The following is a 23,153-nucleotide window of genomic DNA, read 5'->3' on the forward strand; positions in this document are numbered from 1 at the left end:
ACAAGTATTTGCATGCATTTCAGCATAATTTTATTACGAACGTAACCATGTAAAAAGTTCAGCGAAGAAAAAGAAACACTATAAAAAATTAAATTAACTGAGATAAAATCCTGCTTATAATCGTTAGCTGTCTGACTGGGGAAATACCTCGACTTCACAGAATATTGCGATGCTTCTGGTGTTGCAGGTATGGTAATCGACCTAGTTGTATAAAAAATATATAAAATAAAATATACAATACACTATGTAAAGAAGAATCCGCACTGGCGCGTTACACGCTGCAATAATGTTACCGCAGCATAATAATTAACAGTAACCTGACACCTTTTAGAAAAATACTGCTTACGTCAATATTGCAGGGTTGTCGCATTACCTAGTTCATATTAAGTTCATGTTATTTTATTTTTATTTTCTTAATTTTCTGTTTTTTGTCTACTGACACATTTTTTAATTTTTTGATTTTTGACGACTACTTTTATTTTATTTATTTTTACTTATTGATTTTTTAATTTAATTTTTTTTTTATTTTAAAATTCGTTTTGTTGTACTAACCCAATATGGACTTAAAATTTAGTCTGAAATAAAGGATTATTATTATTATTATTAAAAAAATATTTTATCTAAGTTTAATATTTTTCCGGTCAAAGTCAGATTTTACGGGATTTTTATTTTGAATTTTATAAATATTTCGACATTTCAGGCATTATGGTCGCGGGTGACTGCAACGTCGCGGAAATATCGGAATTTTCAAAATAAAAATACTTATTTACAGTTCTACGGGTAAAACCTAGTGCTATTTTTTTCAGAAGTAACTGGTTTAATAAAACTTTACAAACTCACTTTCAAGTAGCAAGAACAAAACCCGGAGATTAGAATATGTTTACAGAACCGTATCTAATGTATATTTTTTGTTCATTTATTATTTACTTTATACTTTATTGTACACCAAAAATATATTTCAAACAAAGCATAAAGGTGGTTACAGACAGTGAAGTACAATCGTATCATATCGTAGTTTTTATCTATTTATTATTGATTTTTCCTCCTTAATTCGTGCACACTTCTAACCGCTGCTACTGTATCGTGTTCTATACACAAAGGTTGTCTAGAAGAAATCGCTCTTTCAGCGATAACACCGCCTTTGTACATCTTTCATTTTATGTTTTTTTGTTGTTGCTCTTAATGGTGTACAATAAAGAGTATTATTATTATTATTAAAAATACTAGTATCTAAGATTTTATTTTTGTGTTACCCACATTAGGAATTCTAAACATTTTTTGAATATCATATCAAAAATTGACCGCTCCAGCGGGGTTCGAACCCGCGTCTCCGACGTACCGTGTCGGTGCTCTAGCCAATTAAGCTATGGAACGATACACCCGCTCGAGCGAAATTTTCGATATGATAATTTTAAATTACGGTTTAAGCGAACCGTGGCGCCATCTATAGTGAGCTCTTTACAGAAACCCGACACGGTACGTCGGAGACGCGGGTTCGAACCCCGCTGGAGCGGTCAATTTTTGATATGATATTCAAAAAATGTTTAAAAATACTAGTATTGACTTTATAATTAAATATTTTGCTTCTTAGTACACCTACTAATTTCTCAATTTTCAATTTCCATCCAAAGGTTGTCTGAACGTCACTTATGTAAAATAGTAAAAACGTTTAAGTGTGATTTATGGTTATATCATTTTCCTTCGAAACAATTACTTGATTAGTTTACTAGCACTAGATTAAAAAAAACAGTGTTGCTAACATATCTAATATAATATTTGTTCTGAATTAAGCTTTTGACGTGTCGTCTAATAAATAGATGAACGCCGGCTGCATGCACGAAAAAGGATGACTCCCCGACTAGAAAAAAGGTCAGGCTCAACCAGATCATGTATCTGGACCGGATCAGGATAGAATGAGGCATGCCAAATCCGGCAAGCTCTATCAGGATCAGGCCTGGTCCAGACAAGGATAGCCTGATGTAAAATATAATCAAGTATGGTAAGGCATACTGGATCAGGACCCGGTCCGGTCCAGATCAGGATAGCCTGAAAGAAATTACGCGAACTGAGCCTGAATCGCGCTATTAATGTTTTTAAGCGCACTTAGTATATATACAGTTATCGGGACAGTCTAGCAGGGAGTCCATTTCTACACAGTGGAGCAATTGTAACTAATAGGAAATAGTTAATTAGTAGTTAATTATTAGAAATTAATAAATAAAATTTAATTAATAATAATAAATAATTAATAACATAAAAATAAATAAAAATAATTAATATTTAAAGTAAAAACATAAATAAATAATACATTGGAAAAAATAAACGGAAATAAATATCATAATAATTATGTTAAGTAACATATTTATAAGATCAATTCACTTTTTTTTGTTAAACAATTTTTTCAAGAATATACATTCGTGTTTTTTAAAAGGACTGGACCGAATCGGCTGATCAGGATGAGATGATATTTCCTGATCTGGACCCGATCAGGAAATCTCATCTCATCAGACCAATCATCTGCGTTACATGCCTTATCTAGTCCTGATCAGGCATGCCTAGTCCGGTCCTTCTAAGGAAGACGAAAAAATTTCTACGGGTCCTTGTCTAGTTACGCTCATTGCCCCGTTACGATATTGTACGCTTGCGCCGCATCTATCTCTCTTCCACGATTGGCCTATGCGTCCGAGGAGATGTTTTGTTATGAGGTTGTCTCGTTAAACTATCGTCCGTAAACCAAATTTACAGATAACTTTTTTATGAATAATATATATCAACGTATATTTTGTAAGCCCAGGATTTCAACCCCTTCAAGCCTTTTGCGAGAAAATGTAGTCCATGTCTTTTATATCCCAGATAAGCTCTATTTTTAAACCAAATTTTATCAAAATCCGTTTAGTGATTCATGGCGTAAAAGCGCAACAGACAGAGTTAATTTCTCATTTATACGTAATATCAGTTTGGATTTATGCAAAAAATAAACACGAACAGAAATAATTGTAATTTATTACGATAATTATCTCAACTAATAACATATATTTAAATGTCATTAATCAGAAATTAACGATCTATCAATATTGAATCTATACAAATAAATAAAATTGGACTGTCTGTTTGTAATATTAAAATTTAGAACTTATTTATTATTAACTTTAGAACTCAAATGTAAACAAAGCTAAATTGTACTCTAATGTATCGGAATAAGAACGAAATTCCTTTCAATGTCCAGAGCATTTCACTTTGCCGCATAATATATTAGTCCCATGTATACTTCACTATATCCGTTTAATTTTCATGTTTCTTTTTCTGTATTCCAATTCTGTATGGTATGTGGTGTTGGTGCGACCGTGTTGTCACCCGACGGCTCAAGCGGAAGATCGGCGCTGACAGCTCTGCCAGCATATGCCGAGCTTGAGACCGGGTTTGCGATATCCTTATCGTATAATTTAATTGTTTAGCCTAATGGATATGTAATATTGATTTGTGTGGATGTTGCAAATAAAAAAAGTATTATTATTATTATTATTATAAAATAACCACTTTTTACTAAATCCATATTATGTGTATACACGATACATACTCGTATACTTACCAAAATATTTTTTTTAAAATTTTGTCTATCTGTTTGTTTCTTCCGGCTAATCTTTGAAACCGATTTTGACGGGACGTTCACTGGCAGATAGCTGATATAATAAGGAGTAACTTAGGATACTTTTATTTTAGATTTTCTTTTAATATATCTCTGCAAAATAAAAAATAACTATTGTTTTCTAATGTTTACGCGAATTTTACTCATTTAAATGAAACAACTTTTTCGGACTTTATATTATTATATTGAATTAATAATAATAATAAAATATTGATATTATATTATTAATAAACCGCGATAAAATCCGAAAAAGATGTTTCATTTAAATAACTATTGTGTTAAAATTCCACGCGGACGAAGTCGTGAGAACAGCAGGTTTTAAATAATAATGAATAAAAATGTTGACAGTTTTGCAAATAGTTTCAATAAAACACACTCCAATACGCCATTAGGGCCAGTTTCACCTCGATAAAAAAACTATAATTTTTAGATTCTCAATTCAGAATAGAACTATTGCATTAAATAAATTAAAATTCAATGGTGGAAAAAAACCGTTATGTTTATTAACCGTTCCATTCATTCAGTTCAAAATTAAGTTCGAAATTGAAATTTCAATTTTTAAAATTAATTTTAATTTTTAAATTAATTTTAATTTATAAAAATAATCATGCCCTCCTTTGTTCCATTAGGTTTATATTCCTTAAATTTAATTTTATATGTAAAATGCAATATCTTATTTAAAAATAAAAAATTTTGCCTATCATGACAAAAATTATTAAGTTTTTTAAATAACAAAAAAAAAAAATACAAACGAATAACGAACCTCCTTCTTTTCGAAGTCTGTTAAAATATATTGAAACATCAATTCGAGCACACAAATCTACATTTAAACAGTTTATTTATTACTCACGTATTGTATGGTAAAAATGTTTTAATCGAAAAGGCCTTGTGGAGGTCGCAGGCGGAATTTTCCAGAATATCAATGGAACTTAATGGAATTTATCATTTTATATATTTACATGCAACAATGATTTTAAAGTTACACGGTCACTATCAGCGCTTTTATTTATACGCCTACTGAGGTTGGAGCACTAGATGAGGTATACAGCTGGAGATATCCTGCTCGAAATATGGAGCAGCCAGACTAGTGAAGTACCTCGACCTTAAAGAAGATCACAGCTAAATAATACTGCTTTCAAGCAGTGTTGTGTTCCTTTGGATTAAAAATAAAACGACTCATAGACTTAAAATTATAATCGTGTTAAGTTCCGCATAAGTACGTATTAGTAAAGTACTAATGTATAATTTATTGTAATGAAAATGTAGCAGGTACAATTTTGTAAATTGAAGGTATTTTGAAACTTATTTCGGGAGATAGTCAATAAATGTTACTGAAGAAAAAATTGTACCTATTTTTAACTGACTGCAAAAAGGAAAAGGAGAATGTTCTCAACTCAGCAACATACATAAAAAAAAAATTAAGTATGTTGCCTCATATTTTTTAACTAACTGTACCGATTTCGATCATGCAATCTTGATCGAGGTCTGCTCCAAACTGCTCCAAATTTTGAGCAAGAAGTTTCCTACTGTGACCTACCTATAAGTGCTTGGAAACTCTTACACCCACATAACATAGTTTCTATTTTGTTTCGTAGATGGCGCTAGCTGAGCAGACTGACGTCAAGATGGCCGAAAAATTAAAAGATGGCGCCGAAGATGACCTGTCTGAATCTCAGATTAGCAAACTATTCGTCGGAGCGACGGTCTTCTTGACTGGTGGGACTGGTTTCTTAGGGAAACTCCTCATTGATAAATTACTAAGGTAAGATTATTACTACTGTAAATAAATATAAATAAATAAATAGGTTTCACATACACATACGGTCGTCCGCTTCTAAAGTGTTCTTGGAGCCTTGACAGGTTTTTATTCTGTGAAATGCCAGGATTTTTTTTTTATTCTTTTGTCTTTACAAACTTTGTACTTTTATAAACAAACTTTTTCATATTTATGTTACAAAAATAGTTGATACTATATATAAAATTAAGTAAAATCAGAAAAAAATATATCAATATTATATGACAAATGTAGATGTACATGTACGTATAAATATATGCCACATATTTCTTGAACGGTATCTGGTTAACAGATATATAATTATGGGCCTATTTACATACCTATATAGCATGTATTTTCTCACGTTTTTACTGAGAAACAATAAACGTAAATAATAAAAATTTCCTTTACAATTGCATATGTAAGATAAAATCAATACCCATTCTATAAAAACTTAAGCGACTGTATTATTTTGTATTATATTGTAAAAAAAAATTAAGCAAATGTATTATTTTACATTATTTAAGTTTAATTTATTGCATTTTCTTTCGTTTAGAACATATTTTGAAAGCTTCTTGCTTATTTTTCTCACTAGAATCTATATTCCGGCGGTAGTTTTACATTATTCATATACAGTTTATTAAATTTCCAAAAGATTTGACACCACGTCTCGTAGTTTCAACGTGTGACAAGAGAGTCGATGCATTTTTTCCCCAGAAAATCTGCATAGCGATTCAACGTTGAAATGACACCAGCATTCTTTACACCACTCCACGCGGACGTGATATATACAACAACTTTGTGAATTGTAAATATTTAAAATATTGACATTATTATATTCTACTAACTAAATACCAGTATATATATTTTAAGGTGACGATTTTCGAAAAGATTTTTTTAAGTCTAACTGAAGCACACAATTATTATTAAATTAGGCCTATCTCTGAACCGAGTAGATCGACCACGAACCAAATAGATATAACGTTAACCATTCATAATATTATAAATAAACTTGCAAATAATATTTAAAAAAAAAGCATATTGTATTATAATTTAATCGAGGTAGGGCACAGCGTGAAATATCTTGCTCAAAATCAGGAGAAGCCCTACTGGAAAGTATCTCAAACGTACGGGGAATCGCAGCCAAATAACACTGCCTCAGGTTGTTGTGTCCCGTGGTTGGTAAGTTACTGAGGGGATTTTGAATAGTGCGGCAACGCGCTTGTCAAGCTTTCCAGTGCAGGCACCTATAAGCTACGATAATCGTTTACCATCAGGTGAGCCGTACGCTTGTTTACCGATATAGTTATATTTAAAAAAAAGTTAGGAAGACCCTCTAGGGAGGGTCAAGGCTAGGATCAGCAACTAGCTTGCGATACTTCTAGTATTGCGGTTGTCTATATGCTATGGTAACCGTTTATCATTAGGTGGGCCATATGCTAAAAAGCCGGGATAAAAGTTACCTATTAATCCTTCGGGATCTCCAGTACTTTACAAACCAAGTTTCATTTGAGTCAATTCAGTACTTTTTGTGTGAATAAGTATCAAAAATCGACCCTAATCGAAACTCGGATGTAAACGCTTTAGCCTGTAATATCCCACTGCTGGGCATAGGCCTCTTTCCCTACCAGTAACGACCGCTTAATGTCCTCTCCGAGGCATGGTGGGGAGACCCACAAGGACTGCAAAAACACCCAGACTACATCAAACATTTGTATGACCAATACAAATTTTTGTCATGTGCCACCGAACCAGCAACCGCCAGCGCAACAGCCACAAACCAGTGCTGTGACCGTTGCGCCAACGTATCGTCCTTGCGCCAACGCGTCGTTGGATTTACAATATAGTAAGATTAAAAAAAAAACATCTGGCTAGTAAGAGGTTTTATAATATGAATATTTTAATTTTAATGTAATGTTTGGTAAGTAAATTGATTATTTTTCACACTTTATTGCTTTCAATATCTGAGATTCTAAGCTATTTGCTCCGTGTACCTAGTTGTGCCACGATGATCAGGTTATCAATATTTTGTCTTGACGTTTTTAATTTTTGTCTTGTCGTTGACAGATGTCTGTAAGAAATCACTATTAGGAACTTTTAAAGTTGCTATATATTTTCTTTAATATATTCTAAATGTGCTATAAAGTATGAAATAAAAAAATAAAATTAAGAAGTGTAAGGTAAGTATCGAGCTATAAAAGTAAATTTAATTATAAATATTCTTTCAAGGTTACAGTACACGTTTCACGGTAAGAATACATTTAATGGGCTAATAAAATGATTTATTACATACACACTTACATTAATTTGTGTACACGTAGAAACTACTTCGTAACGATTTCACTACAAATAAACAAATATCATTAACAAACACACACGGTCGTCTGTTCCTAGCAACATGGACGACAGGTATTTGATCATGATCATCATCATTACAGCCTATACAGTCCACTGCTGGACATAGGCCTCTACAAGTTTACGCCAAAAATAACGTGAACTCATGTGTTTTGCCCATGCTGCCGCTGGGCAGGCGGGTTGGTGACCGCAGTACTGGCTTTGTCGCACCGAAGACGCTGCTGCCCGTCTTTGGCCTGTGTATTTCAAAGCCACCGGTCGGCTTTTTAAGTTCCAAGGTGATAGTGGAACTGTGTTATCCCTTAGTCGCCTCTTACGATACCCACGGGAAGAGAGGGGGTGGCTATATTCTTTAGTACTGTAGCCACACAGTACAGGTATTTGATATGAGTTTTTACGCTTATGGAAATTATGAACACGAGTCACACGGGTCTATGGCGTCTGTAACGTCGCCGAAATATCGGCAGTTTCAAAATGTCGTTCGCGGTAATTCGCGCAGAATCAAAAGTAGGCATTTGATGTTAGTAATTTTAAGTATTTTTTTTAAATACGTATATATTCTGAGAAACTATTCGTCATTACTAATAAGTAATATAAGACAGCGAGGTAGTAATAAAGCCTATTCTTTAGCGTCATATGTAATCTTAAAATAGTAGCAGGATAAGCCACGTTTTCCTTATGGTAGCCTTCTAATAGCAACAACAGTTATTTAATAAATACAAACGTTAACAAAATCAAAAAAGAAATACTCTATTCAAGCTGAATTCACTCTTAAAAATTATTATTGTGACCCCAACTTTACTCTTTATAAACTTATATAACTTTTATTCTGAAATTTTTGTTACGTAAAAATCTTTTATACATATTATCTATTTGTATTTATTCTATTGTATTAATATTTAAAAAAATGCGAAAATTTGTGAGAAAATGGTTGGAAGGTTATTTCTTTTCGCAAAAAAATATTGAACTGATTTTAATGAATCTCAGCATAGGAAGCCATTCCCATATCTCTTTTTATACAATTAGAATGACAAACAAGCGTACAATCTACCTGATCGTAAGCGTTCATTAATGCCTATAGAGGTTTGCAACACCAGAACCATCGCAAACGCGTTGCCGACTCTACCATGACCTTCCCCAGGAGCTCTGGCTACCTTACTTACCACATAATTTAGCTGTGATCTTTTGTAAGATTCACTTCCAAAACAAACTGCGTGAACTCATGTGTGTTGATAGTCACCACGCTGGGCAGGCGGTCTTGAGATACAATTAATGAATTCTATTAACATAGCAGCGTATTATATGTATATATTATTAAGCTTTGTTGCTACGGCAGTAAAGGACATAGCATTCACGCAATATTTGGCGTAAACTTGTGGAGGCCTATATCCAGCAGTGGACTGCGATAGGCTGGAGTGATGATGATAAAGATGAACAGCGTATTATTTCTCTAACTGACGTGGTGAACTTTGTTTCTAGATTTTTTGTTTCGTAAGTATATCGATTGTTTCTAAATTTACTTTTATACAAACCTTGTCTAGTCTTGGCGTCTCTAATAAAGAACAAAAAATATATATATATGTATATATCGATTTGACGCAGTCGTTTGAAAGCTATACATATCAAAGATTCGTTTTATTCGTATAAAAAGATGAAGATATATAACAATTTAGATAAAAGCTTAACAAATTTTACTAACAAAAAATACTTGAAAAAGAATCATATTAATTCTAAGTAAAACGATAACTCAAATAAAAATGTAATGAATTAATAAGGTGTTCAATTTTATGTTAATTTTATTGAAGAATAGCCGTGCTCGCAACTTCGTCCGCGTGGTATTTAACACAATAGTTATTGTTTAGTTCGCAGAATTATAAAAAAAAAAACTAAAATAAAACTAGCCTACGTTACTCCTTATCACATCATATCTGCCAGTGAAAGTCCCGTCAAAATTGTTCCAATCGTTTCAGAGATTAGCCAGAACAAACAGACAGACCGACAAGTAGACAAAAATTATAAAAAATGTTATTTTGGTATATGTACCGTGTATACATTAGTAAAAAGCTGTTATTTTAATATTACAAACAGACACTCCAATTTTATTTATTTGTATTGAAAATATTTTTATTGAATGTAAAAAACATTGAATGACATTTTTTACGATCACGTTTTGACTGCTGTATCGTGGGTGAGGTCAGGATCACAAATACTATGCAGGTAAACGCGACCATTACCAAACCGGTAAAAATATCTTAAGCTGTAAAATAAAAATAAAAGAAAATAATTAAACATAACAATTGAATTTGTCAGTTAAGTACAAATTGCACCTGAGCGTGGAGTCACACTTCCATTAGAAATCAATTTATAGCAATAACAGTTCTAAGCGTTAATTTAACATTTAATTATTTACGCTTCAGCCATTTTTTTACGTGGGGAAAATCCATCATGGATACCGCAGGGCGGGGGCGCAGAGGATTATGTCAGACTCCTACTGACTAAAAAACCACAAAGTATGAGCAGTCGTCCGCCTGGGTGGGGCGAGATGGGGTCGCGCTTGTTGTCTGTTATTAGCGTTGTTATTAAGGTTGTCTAGGAGAAATGGCTAAATAGCCATAAGTCTGTCTCCATTGTACTTCACAGTCTGTAACTGTGTACAATAAAGTATAAATTAATAAATAAATAATATACCACTGCTGGGTATAGGCCTGTTTCCCCTTGTAGAAGAAAGATTAGAACTTAATCCACCACGCTGCTCCAATACGGGTTGGTGGATAAATTCCGTATTATGAATAACGATCGCTATCACGTGTACATCAAACAACTGTGACTAACGGTTTAACGTGCTCTCCGAAGCACGGTAGGGAAACTCACAAGGACTGCACAAACACCCAGACCACGGCCAACATCTGTATGACCAATACAAATATTTGTCATGTGCGGGGATCGAACTCGCAACCGCCAGCACAACTTCTAGATGGGGAAAAAGCCCATGCCCAACGGTGGGGTATTACAGGCTGAAGCGTAGTTCAACTTGGTCATAGTAACGTTTACTACAGATTTGTTTAATATGCTTAGATAGAGAGAACACAATTTTACGTTTTTATCAAGCTCGATTCGAATCATTAAATCATTTTTTACTCGTTAGTTTCATGTTTTACCTCGAAAATAAATCAGTTTTAATGCGAACGCTTGAATTATAAATTAATTTAAAAAAAATAACTTGAAACTCGTCTTAATTTCGGTTCTAGGTTACAATTTATTCTTAGAGGCCTATGGGTATGTGTCGTGGCGAAATTCGTACCTGTAGATTTTTTTCGTGAATATAATTACAGATTTTTTTTTATTCTGTTTTATATAAAGCTTAGTCTGACAACAACAACACAATCCTCGGAGAAGAAAGCAGGGTCACTGATCAGCACCAACTGCGCCAACGAGCTAATCAGCTACAGTCACACATTCAAACAGACAACATAGGGTTAGGGTTTAGACGTACTTAAACAAGGCAGAACAGTTATGTAATCAAACAGGAAAATTTGAAAAGTTAATAAGTACATTTTAAGAAACATGCTATGCTATACATTTGAACAATTTTAACCGACTTCAAAAAACGGGGTTGAGAACATCTAACTAACATTTTCGTGGAAAAGCACAGACTTTATAAAATTAATTGTAGTTGTGGTAAATCCTATGTTGGACAGACAAAACGCACGGTATCTTATCGTATTTACGAACACATTAGCGTGGTGAAAAACAAAGACACCAAGAACTCAGCCATCGCAGAACATCTTCTGGAAGCCGGACCGAACCATTGGATTGAGTTACATAATACTCAGATACTAACAACAGAAGGCCATTACATTTATTAACAAGTTTATTTATTTATTCCATCATCTTACATCTAACATTACACGATATTATCCTGATGCGTTAGTGTCGTTGTCGTATTAAATACATGTCATATGAAGATAAAAATACAAACATTGACATCACATTCAATTCCATTATTTCATTTAACAAACAAACTATATTATTACTAAAAATTCACAATACATAGTCAAATTACATAATCTATATTAATAATAACTATAATAATTTCATCAATTCAATAATTTTCATCACTACATAGTATAAAACAAAGTCGCTTTCTCTGTCCCTATGTCCCCTATGTACCTATGTATGCTTAAATCTTTAAAACTACGCAACGGATTTTGATGTGGTTTTTTTTATAGATAGAGTGATTGAAGAGGAAGGATTATATGTACAATAATATCCACTAAATAGTGGAGAAATACTGTTATTTTTGAGGTTTCTAAAGTGATGTCGTAAATAATCACATTTTTACACACGCTTACATTGCAAACGCAGCCTGAACCCTACGAGATTTATCAAAATAATGTACTAAGTATTGCACACATTGAAAAGGTCTACAGAAAAATCTAATATATCTATTATGGATATCCCACAATAACATTTTTTTGTCATTTACTTTGTACGACAAATAATGGCTAATTTTCAAAGCGATTTTAACAAATACAGCATTAATCCTTATCTAGTTAAATACCTTAAATACATTACTGATTTAATATAGATCTATATGGCCCTTTACAGCATATGAATTAAATGAATATTTTCGAAGATATTACAGATTTAAAAATTGTGGTACGTAGCGTTTGCGGCAGTTCCGGCCGGCTTTTACTCTAAAGTTAACGCGTGCGGGCCACGGGCAGTAATGAATAAATCAAAACTACTGGTTCGATTTTAATCATTTTTTCAGTGAATGACATATTATACCCGGCTTTAATTATATTTTATACCCGTGCGGAGCCGGAGCGGTTCGCTAGTTAAAAATAAAATAAATTAAAACCAATAAATAAAATTAAAACCTAGTTAATAAAACTAAAATCCAATTAAATACTTGATAAAAATGTAATTAATACAGTAAAATACCGACTGAATGAAGTACCCGACTGGTACGAGAAGCCATTGAAATTACTAAATATATGTAGTACTCGTACTATGTAGTACCTATGTAGTACACTCCAGGTCTCTAAGGCGTCAATAAGCTACGACATTCCTTTACAACTTAAATAGCTTAAAAAAAAACGAAATAAGGAATTATCTATTAAAAATAAAATTAATTAGCGGGCAAAAGTATCAGCTTAACTTTTAACACAGACATAATCATATGCAGAGCGATTTTCAGCCTTCAACTGCGTGAGATATTAAGAGCAATAACGTGAACTTCTATTGCGATTTTGTTTCTTTTGTATGTGTTTTTTTGTCTATGGGTATTCTAATGTCCTATTGGGGTACGGCAACAGGATATATCCTGCTCAAAATCTGAAGTAGCTCGTCTGTGGAAGTACCTCGACCATAAAGAAGATCACACACAAGATAACATGCTTGCGATGCTGCAGGTGTGTTGTATTCTTGTTTGTCGACCTAGTCGTATAATATATATTGTAATATATATAAATAATAAATGATAAACAAGCTAATTGGTGTAAAGCAGTGTTGTCACTTGTCCACTCGAAAACATAACCTCTAATGTCACTTTACAAACGAAATTGAATTGCAAATAGTTCTGTGCTTTGTTATAATTAAAAATAATGTGAACAGTTTTATTGTAACACAATAACAATTGACATAATTATAAATTGAAATACAAAAGTATGTAGAATTTGCTAGAAAATAAAAATAAGTTCATATTACAGACTAGCTGTGTCCCGCTGCTTCACCCGCGTTATCACTCACTTCAGCTAATCGCAGTCCACTGCTGGACATATGCCTCCACAAGCTCGCGCCAAAAATGGCGTGAGCTCATGTGTGTTGCCCATAGTCACCACGCTGGGCAGGCGGGTTTGTGACCGCAGGGCTGGCTTTTTCGCACCGAAAACGCTGCCGCCCGTCTTCAGCCTGTGTATTTCATATTCTGTTGTATTTCTTGTGTTGGATGGTTATCCCTTCATCGGTCGGCTTTATAAGTTCCAAAGTGGTAGTGGAACTGTGTTATCCCTTAGTCGCCTCTTACGATATACATGGGAAGAGAGGGAATGGCTATATTCTTTACTGCCGTAAACACACAGCCGCGTTATATTTGACGGAAAAAATGGCCCATAGCCTTCGTCGGCACATGGGCTATGTAACACAAAAATAATTTTTAAATCGAACCAGTAATGCCTTAGAGTAGCGCGTTTAAACTAACTAACAAACTTTGCAGCTTTATAATATTTGTATAGATTTTCTCGCAAAAGTTCTCGTATTTCATAGAAAACTTTTCGTTTTTCCTGCGGTAATCCCAATTTGCGAGAATTCTCGAATAAAAATAACCTATATATTGCTCCATAACCTTCTGTATCTTCTAGTGGAAGTTACATAAGAATCAGTTCAGCCTTTCCGAAGATTATCCCGGACAAACTGAAAAACAGACACATTTTTTTTAAATCAATTCTTTGTTTTAGTATCGTGTAAACTATATATATATTGAAAAAAAACAACAGACACTTGAATTTCATTTATATGTAAAGAGTATAGATGTATAAATTATTTAGCAGTTAGTTTAGTGGCGCAGTAGTTTTATTCAAGACTTGAATAAATTGACAGTTTCAGACAAATGGGGCAGTACACAGCAAGAAATGCCCTGTATAATTTTGATGAAAATTTAAGAAAAGCGGAAAATTTCAGAAAATTTTACAATTATTTTAAAAGAATCCTTATCAATTTGAAATAGTAAACGAATAAAAAATAAATTTAGCTTATAAAGTGAATAACGTTTCATTAAAAATTTTCTAACGTTCGTCCTTTAGTATCTGCGGCCTCAGTTTCGTAATATCGTTGAAATGTACTTCATTTACAATTAACGAAGTATATATACGCAACGAAGTCATGATCGGAGATAACGATTAATTTTCGACACCAGTTCTATACAACTACTACGTTAATTTACATTTTATGAATAATTAGCAGACACGGTGAAAAAAATATTACTTTATTTTTAATGTATTGTTTAACGTGCTTTGATACAAGCGTCAACTTATGTTTTGATTATGGTTTTATTATTTTAATTATTTGCAATTAGATTCATTTAATTCGCTGTGTAGTTACTGCATTAAGAATATAACAATCCCTTCTCTTCCCGTGGGTGTCGTAAGAGGCGACTAAGGGATAATACAGTTCCACTACCACCTTGGAACTTAAAAAGCCGACCGATGGCCATGGATAACCATTCAACTGCTGGCTTTGAAAAACACAGGCCGAAGACGGGCAGCAGCGTCTTCGGTGTGATGCCCAGCGGTCACCAACCATCTGCCAAGCGTGGTGACTATGGGCAAAACAGATAAGTTCACGACATTTTTAGCGCGAACTTGTGGAGGCCTATGTCCAGCAGTGGACTATGTTAGGCTGAAGTGAGTAAAGTGATATTAATTTAATAGAACATTTTAATTAAAGAGTAAACAGCAGCCGCGTCTCGGAACTGACTCAATCTTTTTTGTGGCGTTTGAATAAAATTGCATATGTACAAGGTTTTGAGTTGTACGTGACTCATCCTATGAACATAATTGTGTAAAAAATATAATTAGGTATTCGAGTTCGTTACCACGATCCGTTACGTAACACCTCTTGAATAAATATTACATATTTATTTATAAGTACCAAAAAATTGTAATCGTGTTGTGTTTCCGAGTTGAATAAAAGAATGTGATTTTAAACTGTGACAATTGCTCTGGTGTAAACACCGGCGATCGCTGTTTCGTTTCCCGTTTAAGATGGAATTGCTGTCTGCATTATTGCCATCACTCCACGCGGGTATGTTTTATTTATTTATTTAAATTCTTCATTGTACAATAAATACACTAATGTGTACAAAATTGTGTACAAAAGGCGGGCTTAACGCTAATGCATTTTCTACCAGCCAACCTTGGTATGTGCAAGTAGTGTGTAGGTGTACAAAAAAAAAAAAGTAAATCAAATAATTTACACTACAATTGTTTGTAAATATTTATTTGTCAATATGTTTTATATTGTAAAATTTCGAAATAAATCTTTTAGCTTATTTAGTCGTGAGAATTTGGGCTATAGTCACAAAACTTTAACATTCTTTTAAAATTTCGATGTGGTTATTTAAAATCGATGGACAATTGTATTTGTAAATATTTACTGCCGGTCTGGGTGTATGTTCTTGTGAGTCATTCCATCGTGCCTTAGAAAGCACGTTAAACTCTCGCTCCCGGTTATTGTCATTGATAGGGGTATTGATTGATTGATTGATTTTCCACGGGCTATTCTCCGCAACTCGACGTCTTAGTGCGCCTATTTTGCGTCTGATAGGGGTATATTTATCCGCCAACCATCAATGGAGCAGCGAGTTTGATTAAGCTCGGAACCTTCTCCTACATATATTCTATTTTTTTTGGAAGAGTCTTAAATAGTAAACAAATATGGCGTACTTCCGACCACAGACAATAGAGTAATATTGTAAGTATAGTAAAGTGACATAAAGAGCAAATGAATGAACAATATTAGTAAGCCATAGACGAAAATAAAATTCATTAATTTTATGTTCAAATATTTAACGCTAACATACTGCTAAAATTGTTTCAAAATCTAATAGTATATTGAATATTTTTTCTAAGAATTAGTAGAGGTACAGAATTACGAAAAAAAAAAAAAAAAAAAAAAAAATATTAAACGAGCATCGAGCATAAAAAGCAACAAATTTATATTTCGTTTATGTAAAATGGTCGGTTAAAAAGACGTCGAAAATAAAATTTACAACAAAATAGGGCCGCCTGTGTCTAGAAAAAAAGTCGACCGTATTAGTATTATTGTCACATTTGTATTCACTATAAATATAAAGCCTTGCGCCGGCAGCACACTCTCTATAACATGTAAACAAAAGGATTGATAACACTGTTGCTCACGTAGCTCTCATTGGGTAACCCTAAGTCTCATACTAAAGTCTCATACTAAAGTCTCATACTAAAGTCCCACAAAATTTTCCTGTGAACTACAATATTTTTTTATGGCATTGCTATGTGCTTTTATATTATATGGGATAGCGTTAAAATGTTCAGATTGAAATTGATATTCAGAAATATTCATAATATAAAATAAAACCCTTACAATAAACACTTTACTATAAAAGATTGACATTTATAATATTTTGTCAGCATTTTTTACGCTCAACATAAATTATAAAAAAAAAAAAACAATATCTAAAACATAATAACAAATCGCTTTACGGTAACATTGTTTTATAACTTACTATCAAATTATGATTCGTGAAAATTTAAAATATACCTAAGTAAAAAACACGGCCCATTTTATCGCTCATGCCGTTCATTCTCTTATACTCATTCACCTCTAAAAATATTATGACCACATCCCTATTAGCGTCATAAAAAAAGATATTAAAATGTCATTTTCGAAAATATTAATTATCTGTACGCCCGAAATCCGTATTTTTACCCGACTGCCAAGGAAGGGTTATGTTTTTCGCGCGTATCTTGTATGTATGTATATTTGTATGTAATATTATTTACTACCTCATATTTCCAGAACCACTGAACGGATTTACATAATTGAGGTATCGTTAGGTTCGTCTTAGCTGCCCAAGTGTTCTTAGATAGGTGACATTAAAAAAAATCAAACATGGCGGCTGCGCGAAGCCATTGTAGTTAATGAAAAAAAAAATTTTTCTCGAATACTACAATATGGGTATCAAATTGAAGGGCACAATACAAGGATTTTAAAAAGGTATATCATGATTATTATTACCGTAATACTAATAAAGAAATACAATATTAAAGTTTAAAAAATGTGGACTTTGCTCTTTCCCACGCCTATGCCATGCCAAACTCGCCTCCTAGGCGACGATCAATTTCGGGGTGTAGCCTTTCTAATAAAATACAATGGTTAAAAAAAAACATACAATTAAAATTACAAATAAAAATTAATAAATGTCACACCAATTTACAATTACATTAATAAAATCAATAACAAATACATAATAACGTCCATACTCTGTAAGAGTATGGAACGTATACTGAATAATCGGCTTCTGGCACACCTTGAGGAGAACGATCTTCTTAGCGACCGACAGTTCGGTTTTCGTCGCAAGCGGTCCACTGGTGATCTTCTCGCGTATGCCACACACATTTGGAGTGAGGCTATCGAGAAACACGGGGAAGCCATAGCGGTCTCGCTCGACATCTCGAAGGCATTTGACAGGGTCTGGCACGATGGCCTTATTAGCAAACTTCCCTCATACGGCCTACCCGCTTCTCTCTGTGTTTGGATATCTGACTTCCTGAGGGATCGATCAATTCGCGTGGTTATAGACGGTTGCGAGTCCGATCGTTTGGTCATCAATGCCGGGGTCCCTCAGGGGTCTGTACTCTCGGCAACGCTATTCTTGCTGCACATCAACGACCTGCTCAAACCCGGGACCTTTGGGTATGCAGATGACAGCACCGTTGTCGAGCGTTACATGTCCGACGCACGAGCGAGTGGGTCTGAGATCCAGTCGCTGAGGGAAGCCATGATTCAGCGTCTGAACTTGTCCCTTAAAGCCGTCTCTGATTGGGGTGACGCAAATCTGGTCAAGTTCAACGCCTCTAAGACCCAGGCGTGTCTCTTCTCGGCAAAACGGAGTCCTTTCCAACTGACTCCCTCTTTCCGAGGTGTGCCCGTGCCCATATCCGGCCACCTGGAGCTTCTTGGCGTTACTCTAACATCCACCCTCAATTTTGGCTCGTACATAGAGGCAAAAGCTCAAACAGCTGCCAAAAAACTGGGCGTCCTCTCGAAGGTGAGACAGTACTTCACTCCGGAACAGCTTCTGAATTTATATCAAGCACAAGTTCGATCATGCATGGAGTACTGCTCTCATCTTTGGGATGGCTCAGCCAAGTACCAGCTGGAGCTTCTTGAATCAATTGAGAGACGAGCCAGGAGGCTCATCGGTGACGATGCACTGGTCGCCACAAAGCTGCAAAGCTTACATCATCGGCGTAGGGTGGCCGGCCTGTCGGTTTTTTATCGGATACACTTCGGAGAGTGTGCGCAAGAACTCCATGACCTGATTCCGCCCTCCCCCTTCCATCATCGTACAACCAGACGCTCTGCGTTACGTCACCCTTATATGGTTGACATTCCCCCTATACGCACTAAGCGATTCGCTAGTACATTCTTGATCCGTACGGCCAAAGAATGGAACTCTCTACCAGCGTCTGTGTTTCCTGAAAGCTATGACCTGGGGATCTTTAAGTCGCGAGTGAATAGGTTACTTCTAGGTAAGCGTGCTCCATCTTAGACCGCATTTTCACTTATCATCAGGTGAAATAGCGGTCAAACGCCAGCCTATCTATGCAAAAAAAAAAAAAAAAAAAAAAAAAAATAATACCAAATACAAACAAATAATTTTAATAATAATTTCATTATATTAAAACTAATAGTTGTTGGCTTAAGCAGTCACCTATTTGCTAAAGGTCAGGCCTACGTTGCTTTGAGCAGAGTGAGATCTTTCTCTGGGCTTGCTATCAGTTCTCTTGACCCTAAAAAAATTACTTAATCAAACACATGATGTAAACTGTTTTAATGAATTGAACCGATTACGTAATTTGTCTGACTAAAAAGACATAAATAAAACAATAATTTAAAAAAAACATAAAGCCCGCCTGCGTGAAGAACAACTAATAGAAAATCAACTGAAAAAGCTGGAACAAGATAAAAATTCAATATGCACACAAAGTCAGCGAAATAAATAGAAACAATATCAAACATTTTGTGCTGTACATTTAAAATATATTAATACGGTAGTCCTTCGAAACTTTATGCAACGTCGTTGATAATATGCAGTCGGAAGCATGAAATTGAAGGATATGTCAAATCATTCTCTCTTTGTGCCTATTTACTTTACTTTTTCGTCACGAAACGTCACAATTTTTGCAACATAATGTTTCAAATTCGTAAAATTATGACAAAAGTTTTCCAAACTTCAATTTCAACTAATTCCATATCATATAATATTGGCGGGAACTTCATACACGTAAGAGAAAATACGTACACGTAGATTATAACATAAAACATACCAATAGACAACGACAAACATTTGTATTGCACATACAAACGTTTGTATGTACCATACAAATATTTGACATGATTGTAATTAACCTTTATGCATACGCAAACACGATAGTTCTATCTACATTTATAATTAAACAAAAATTATGTGTATTTAATTTCTCTTATTAACCGACTTCCAAAAAAGGAGGAGGTTCTCAATTCGATTGTATTTTTTAATGTATGTTACATCAGAACTTTTGACCGGGTCTTTTGATTTCGATGAATTTTATTTTAATTGAAAGATGTTGCGTGTCATTTGGTCCCATTTAAATTTAATTGAGATCTGACAAGTACTTTTAGAGTTATATCTAATAATGCGTATTTACTTGACTATCTTTTCGTTGACCTACGTTGTATTAAACCGTATAACTTTTCACTGGGTTTATCGATTTTGATGATTCTTACTTTAATCGATAGCTAATGATAACTATTTTAAACGGTATTTTCATTCTTATAAGATCGTTATTATGAGATAATGTCATTTTTTTTAAAAAGTAAGTCGGGTTCCTATTCGATTCTTCTTAGCAGAATCTACATTTCAAATCACGCCGAACACCACATCAACTATCGTACATTGTATACAACAGCTCCAAAGTATACCTAAATACAGGAAAATTTTTACTTAATTTTATTTTTGATTATATTATGTAATCATTTGAATTTCATCAATCAATTTCCTTCGTGTCTTCTCCGTTCGTGATGTCGGCGAAATCATCCATGGTATTGATACCATTTTTTATATCATATCGATATTTATTTATTTTCCTATATATAAACCTAATCCTAACAAAAACGAGCACATTCGTTCGGCAGTTATCTACGCACATATATTTCATCGATTCAATGTTATTATCGACTTAAAACTCCAGAAATAAAACTTTGAAATCCTTGTTAAATTATGTAAAATAGCTTTAGAATATACAGACATTGATCTGTACTATTTAAAGATCGCAAACAAGTGTACGGTCTGACTAAGGACCGACTACGACAGACGGACCGAAGCGGATACCGTCGCTTATGGAAGTCTGCGACACAAGGCGCTGTGCTAGCAAGCGCCTTGTCGATCCCATGTCCTTACCCCCTCCCAGAGCTCTCTCCACCTTACTCACACACAACACTACATAAAAACATTATTTTCTAGGCTCATTAACTAAATTATTCCGTGTCAAATAGCACAGTTGTCAGTATTATCGAAGTAAACAAAGTCAACTGTCAAGGCTATATTGCTAACGAGCCATTGTCACGTTTCTAAAGATTAATAATAATTAATTAAAATATACACTACGTTTTATTAACTTTTAATTAAGATAATAAAATGATTTTGCATTACCATTCTTCTAGCCCGTTGACATAGTGTGCCTTACGTTATGACGTCTGACCTTATTCTCCAGGGTTTATAGGTACCATTTTCGACCCAAGGCTATTGTCTGTATTATATGTATTGTTTATACATGTATTATTTTTGTGTGTATTTATCACAAAAATATATAGCTATGTCAGTCCGCTGTGACCTATAACACGGGCTGCACTTGCTTAGCTTGGGAACAGACGACCGTGTTTGTGTAAGAATATTAATTATTATCTATTTATTACTATTTGTTATAATATTATTTATATTATTACTAGCTGACTAGGCAAACGTTGTCTTGCCGCTAAACGCTATTTAAAAATAGGGGTAGGTGGTAGAAGGGTGAAAATTTAGGGTTGTATGTATTTTTCAACGCCAAATCATAATAAAATAAAAATAAATAATTTATCTAAAAATTAAAAAAAAAATAGTTGTGGACTACCCTTAACATTTAGGGGTATGAAAAAGAGATGTTGTTCGATTCTCAGACCTACCTATTATGCACACAAAATTGCATGAGAATCGGTCAAGCCGTTTCGGAGGAGTTTAACTACAAACACCGCGACACGAGAATTTTATATATTAGATTTATTATAGAAATAAAGTGCAAGGTCGTAAAGATTTATGTTCACTATTTCACAGTAAAGTTTGATAGGATTTCTCAGAAAGATGTAAAACAAATCCTTCGTCAGCATTGCAAGTGCGTTACCGACCCTACCACCGACCCTCATTATGACCTGTGGCCGCCTTACTGACCACAGGAACACAGTACTGCTTGAAAGCAATGCTTTCTTTGCATTGAAGGCTAGTTATTTAGCTGTGATCTTCTGTGAGGTCGAGGTACCACCCCAGTCGGGCTACTCCAGATTTTGAGCTAGACATTTCTTGCTGTTTCCTACCTCAGTTGATTTAGTGTTTCTTCTACTCAACAATATATCATAAGCTTTTATCACATATTTTACTGTTGAATATCTTGATACGTATAGTAATTACAAGTTTGAATAGATAGAGATAGAATATACTTTATTGCACACCACTCAGAATATTTTTTACATAAAACAGTTATTTACACATAGAGATAGTAATGTATATATATAAGAAAAGGTATATATAAGATAGTATAGTATGTATGTTGGTAATAGAATGTTAGGGATGAATGTCGAAGGACAAAGAGCGATCGGCGGACCAAAAAAGCGATGGATGTATTGTGTGAGAAGGAAAGGAGTAAGCGTTGACATGACGAATAATAGAGAGGAATAGAAGAGGAATACATATTGTGCCGACCCTACATAAGTGGGATAAGGGCAGGAAGATGATGATGAGATAGTAATGTAGAAACTTCAACTGATGGATAGGACGCAGTGGACCAATTAGATAGCCTCCACGCTCACCTGACCTCATCTCCATTATCCAACCAACACGATAGGTTTTCAGCTTTCTCTTATCCTTAATTAGCCTTGGGAATGATTTTTTTTAATTAGTTGGCAAATTTTAAGAATTTTCTACCTTACTTTCTTTAAACACAGATTTTTACCAATAATAATATTAATCATATAGTAATAAGCATAATAATAAACATTTAATAAAATATAGATTCTACATAAATATAGAACCTACAATGGTATATAAACATTTTACTTATAAACATACAAAGACAATATTAACCTGAGGTAATTGTTAAATTCGTTTGTACTGAAATGTGCTAAATTTAATGTTTGTTCGTGAAATTCCTTTTTGAACAGCCTATTGTAAGAAAATTCATAATTAAGAAAATTCATATCTATCTGGGCAGTAGGTAATCGCGCGCAATAACTGCGATTTTTCCCGCGTAAATACTAATTATGCCGGAAGATCAATATAATTAGCTTCAGCCTACCGCAGTCCACCACTGAACATAGGCTTCC

The 23,153-nt window shown here is 34.0% G+C and overlaps 1 protein-coding gene across 1 annotated transcript in view; it reads left to right on the top strand.

Annotated features, from left to right (window-relative positions):
• Positions 1 to 4,627: 4,627 nt before the first annotated feature.
• Positions 4,628 to 23,153, top strand: part of LOC123668252 (fatty acyl-CoA reductase wat-like) — a 36,217-nt gene continuing 17,691 nt past the window's right edge. Inside the window, exons 1-2 of the mRNA XM_045602023.1 lie at positions 4,628 to 4,686; positions 5,242 to 5,408. Coding sequence (XP_045457979.1) covers positions 5,242 to 5,408 — 167 coding nt within the window. The 5' untranslated portion in view covers positions 4,628 to 4,686. The remainder of the gene's footprint in view (positions 4,687 to 5,241; positions 5,409 to 23,153) is intronic.

This window comes from Melitaea cinxia, chromosome 30 (genome assembly GCF_905220565.1).
Source record: "Melitaea cinxia chromosome 30, ilMelCinx1.1, whole genome shotgun sequence".
NCBI classification, from domain to species: domain Eukaryota; kingdom Metazoa; phylum Arthropoda; class Insecta; order Lepidoptera; family Nymphalidae; genus Melitaea; species Melitaea cinxia.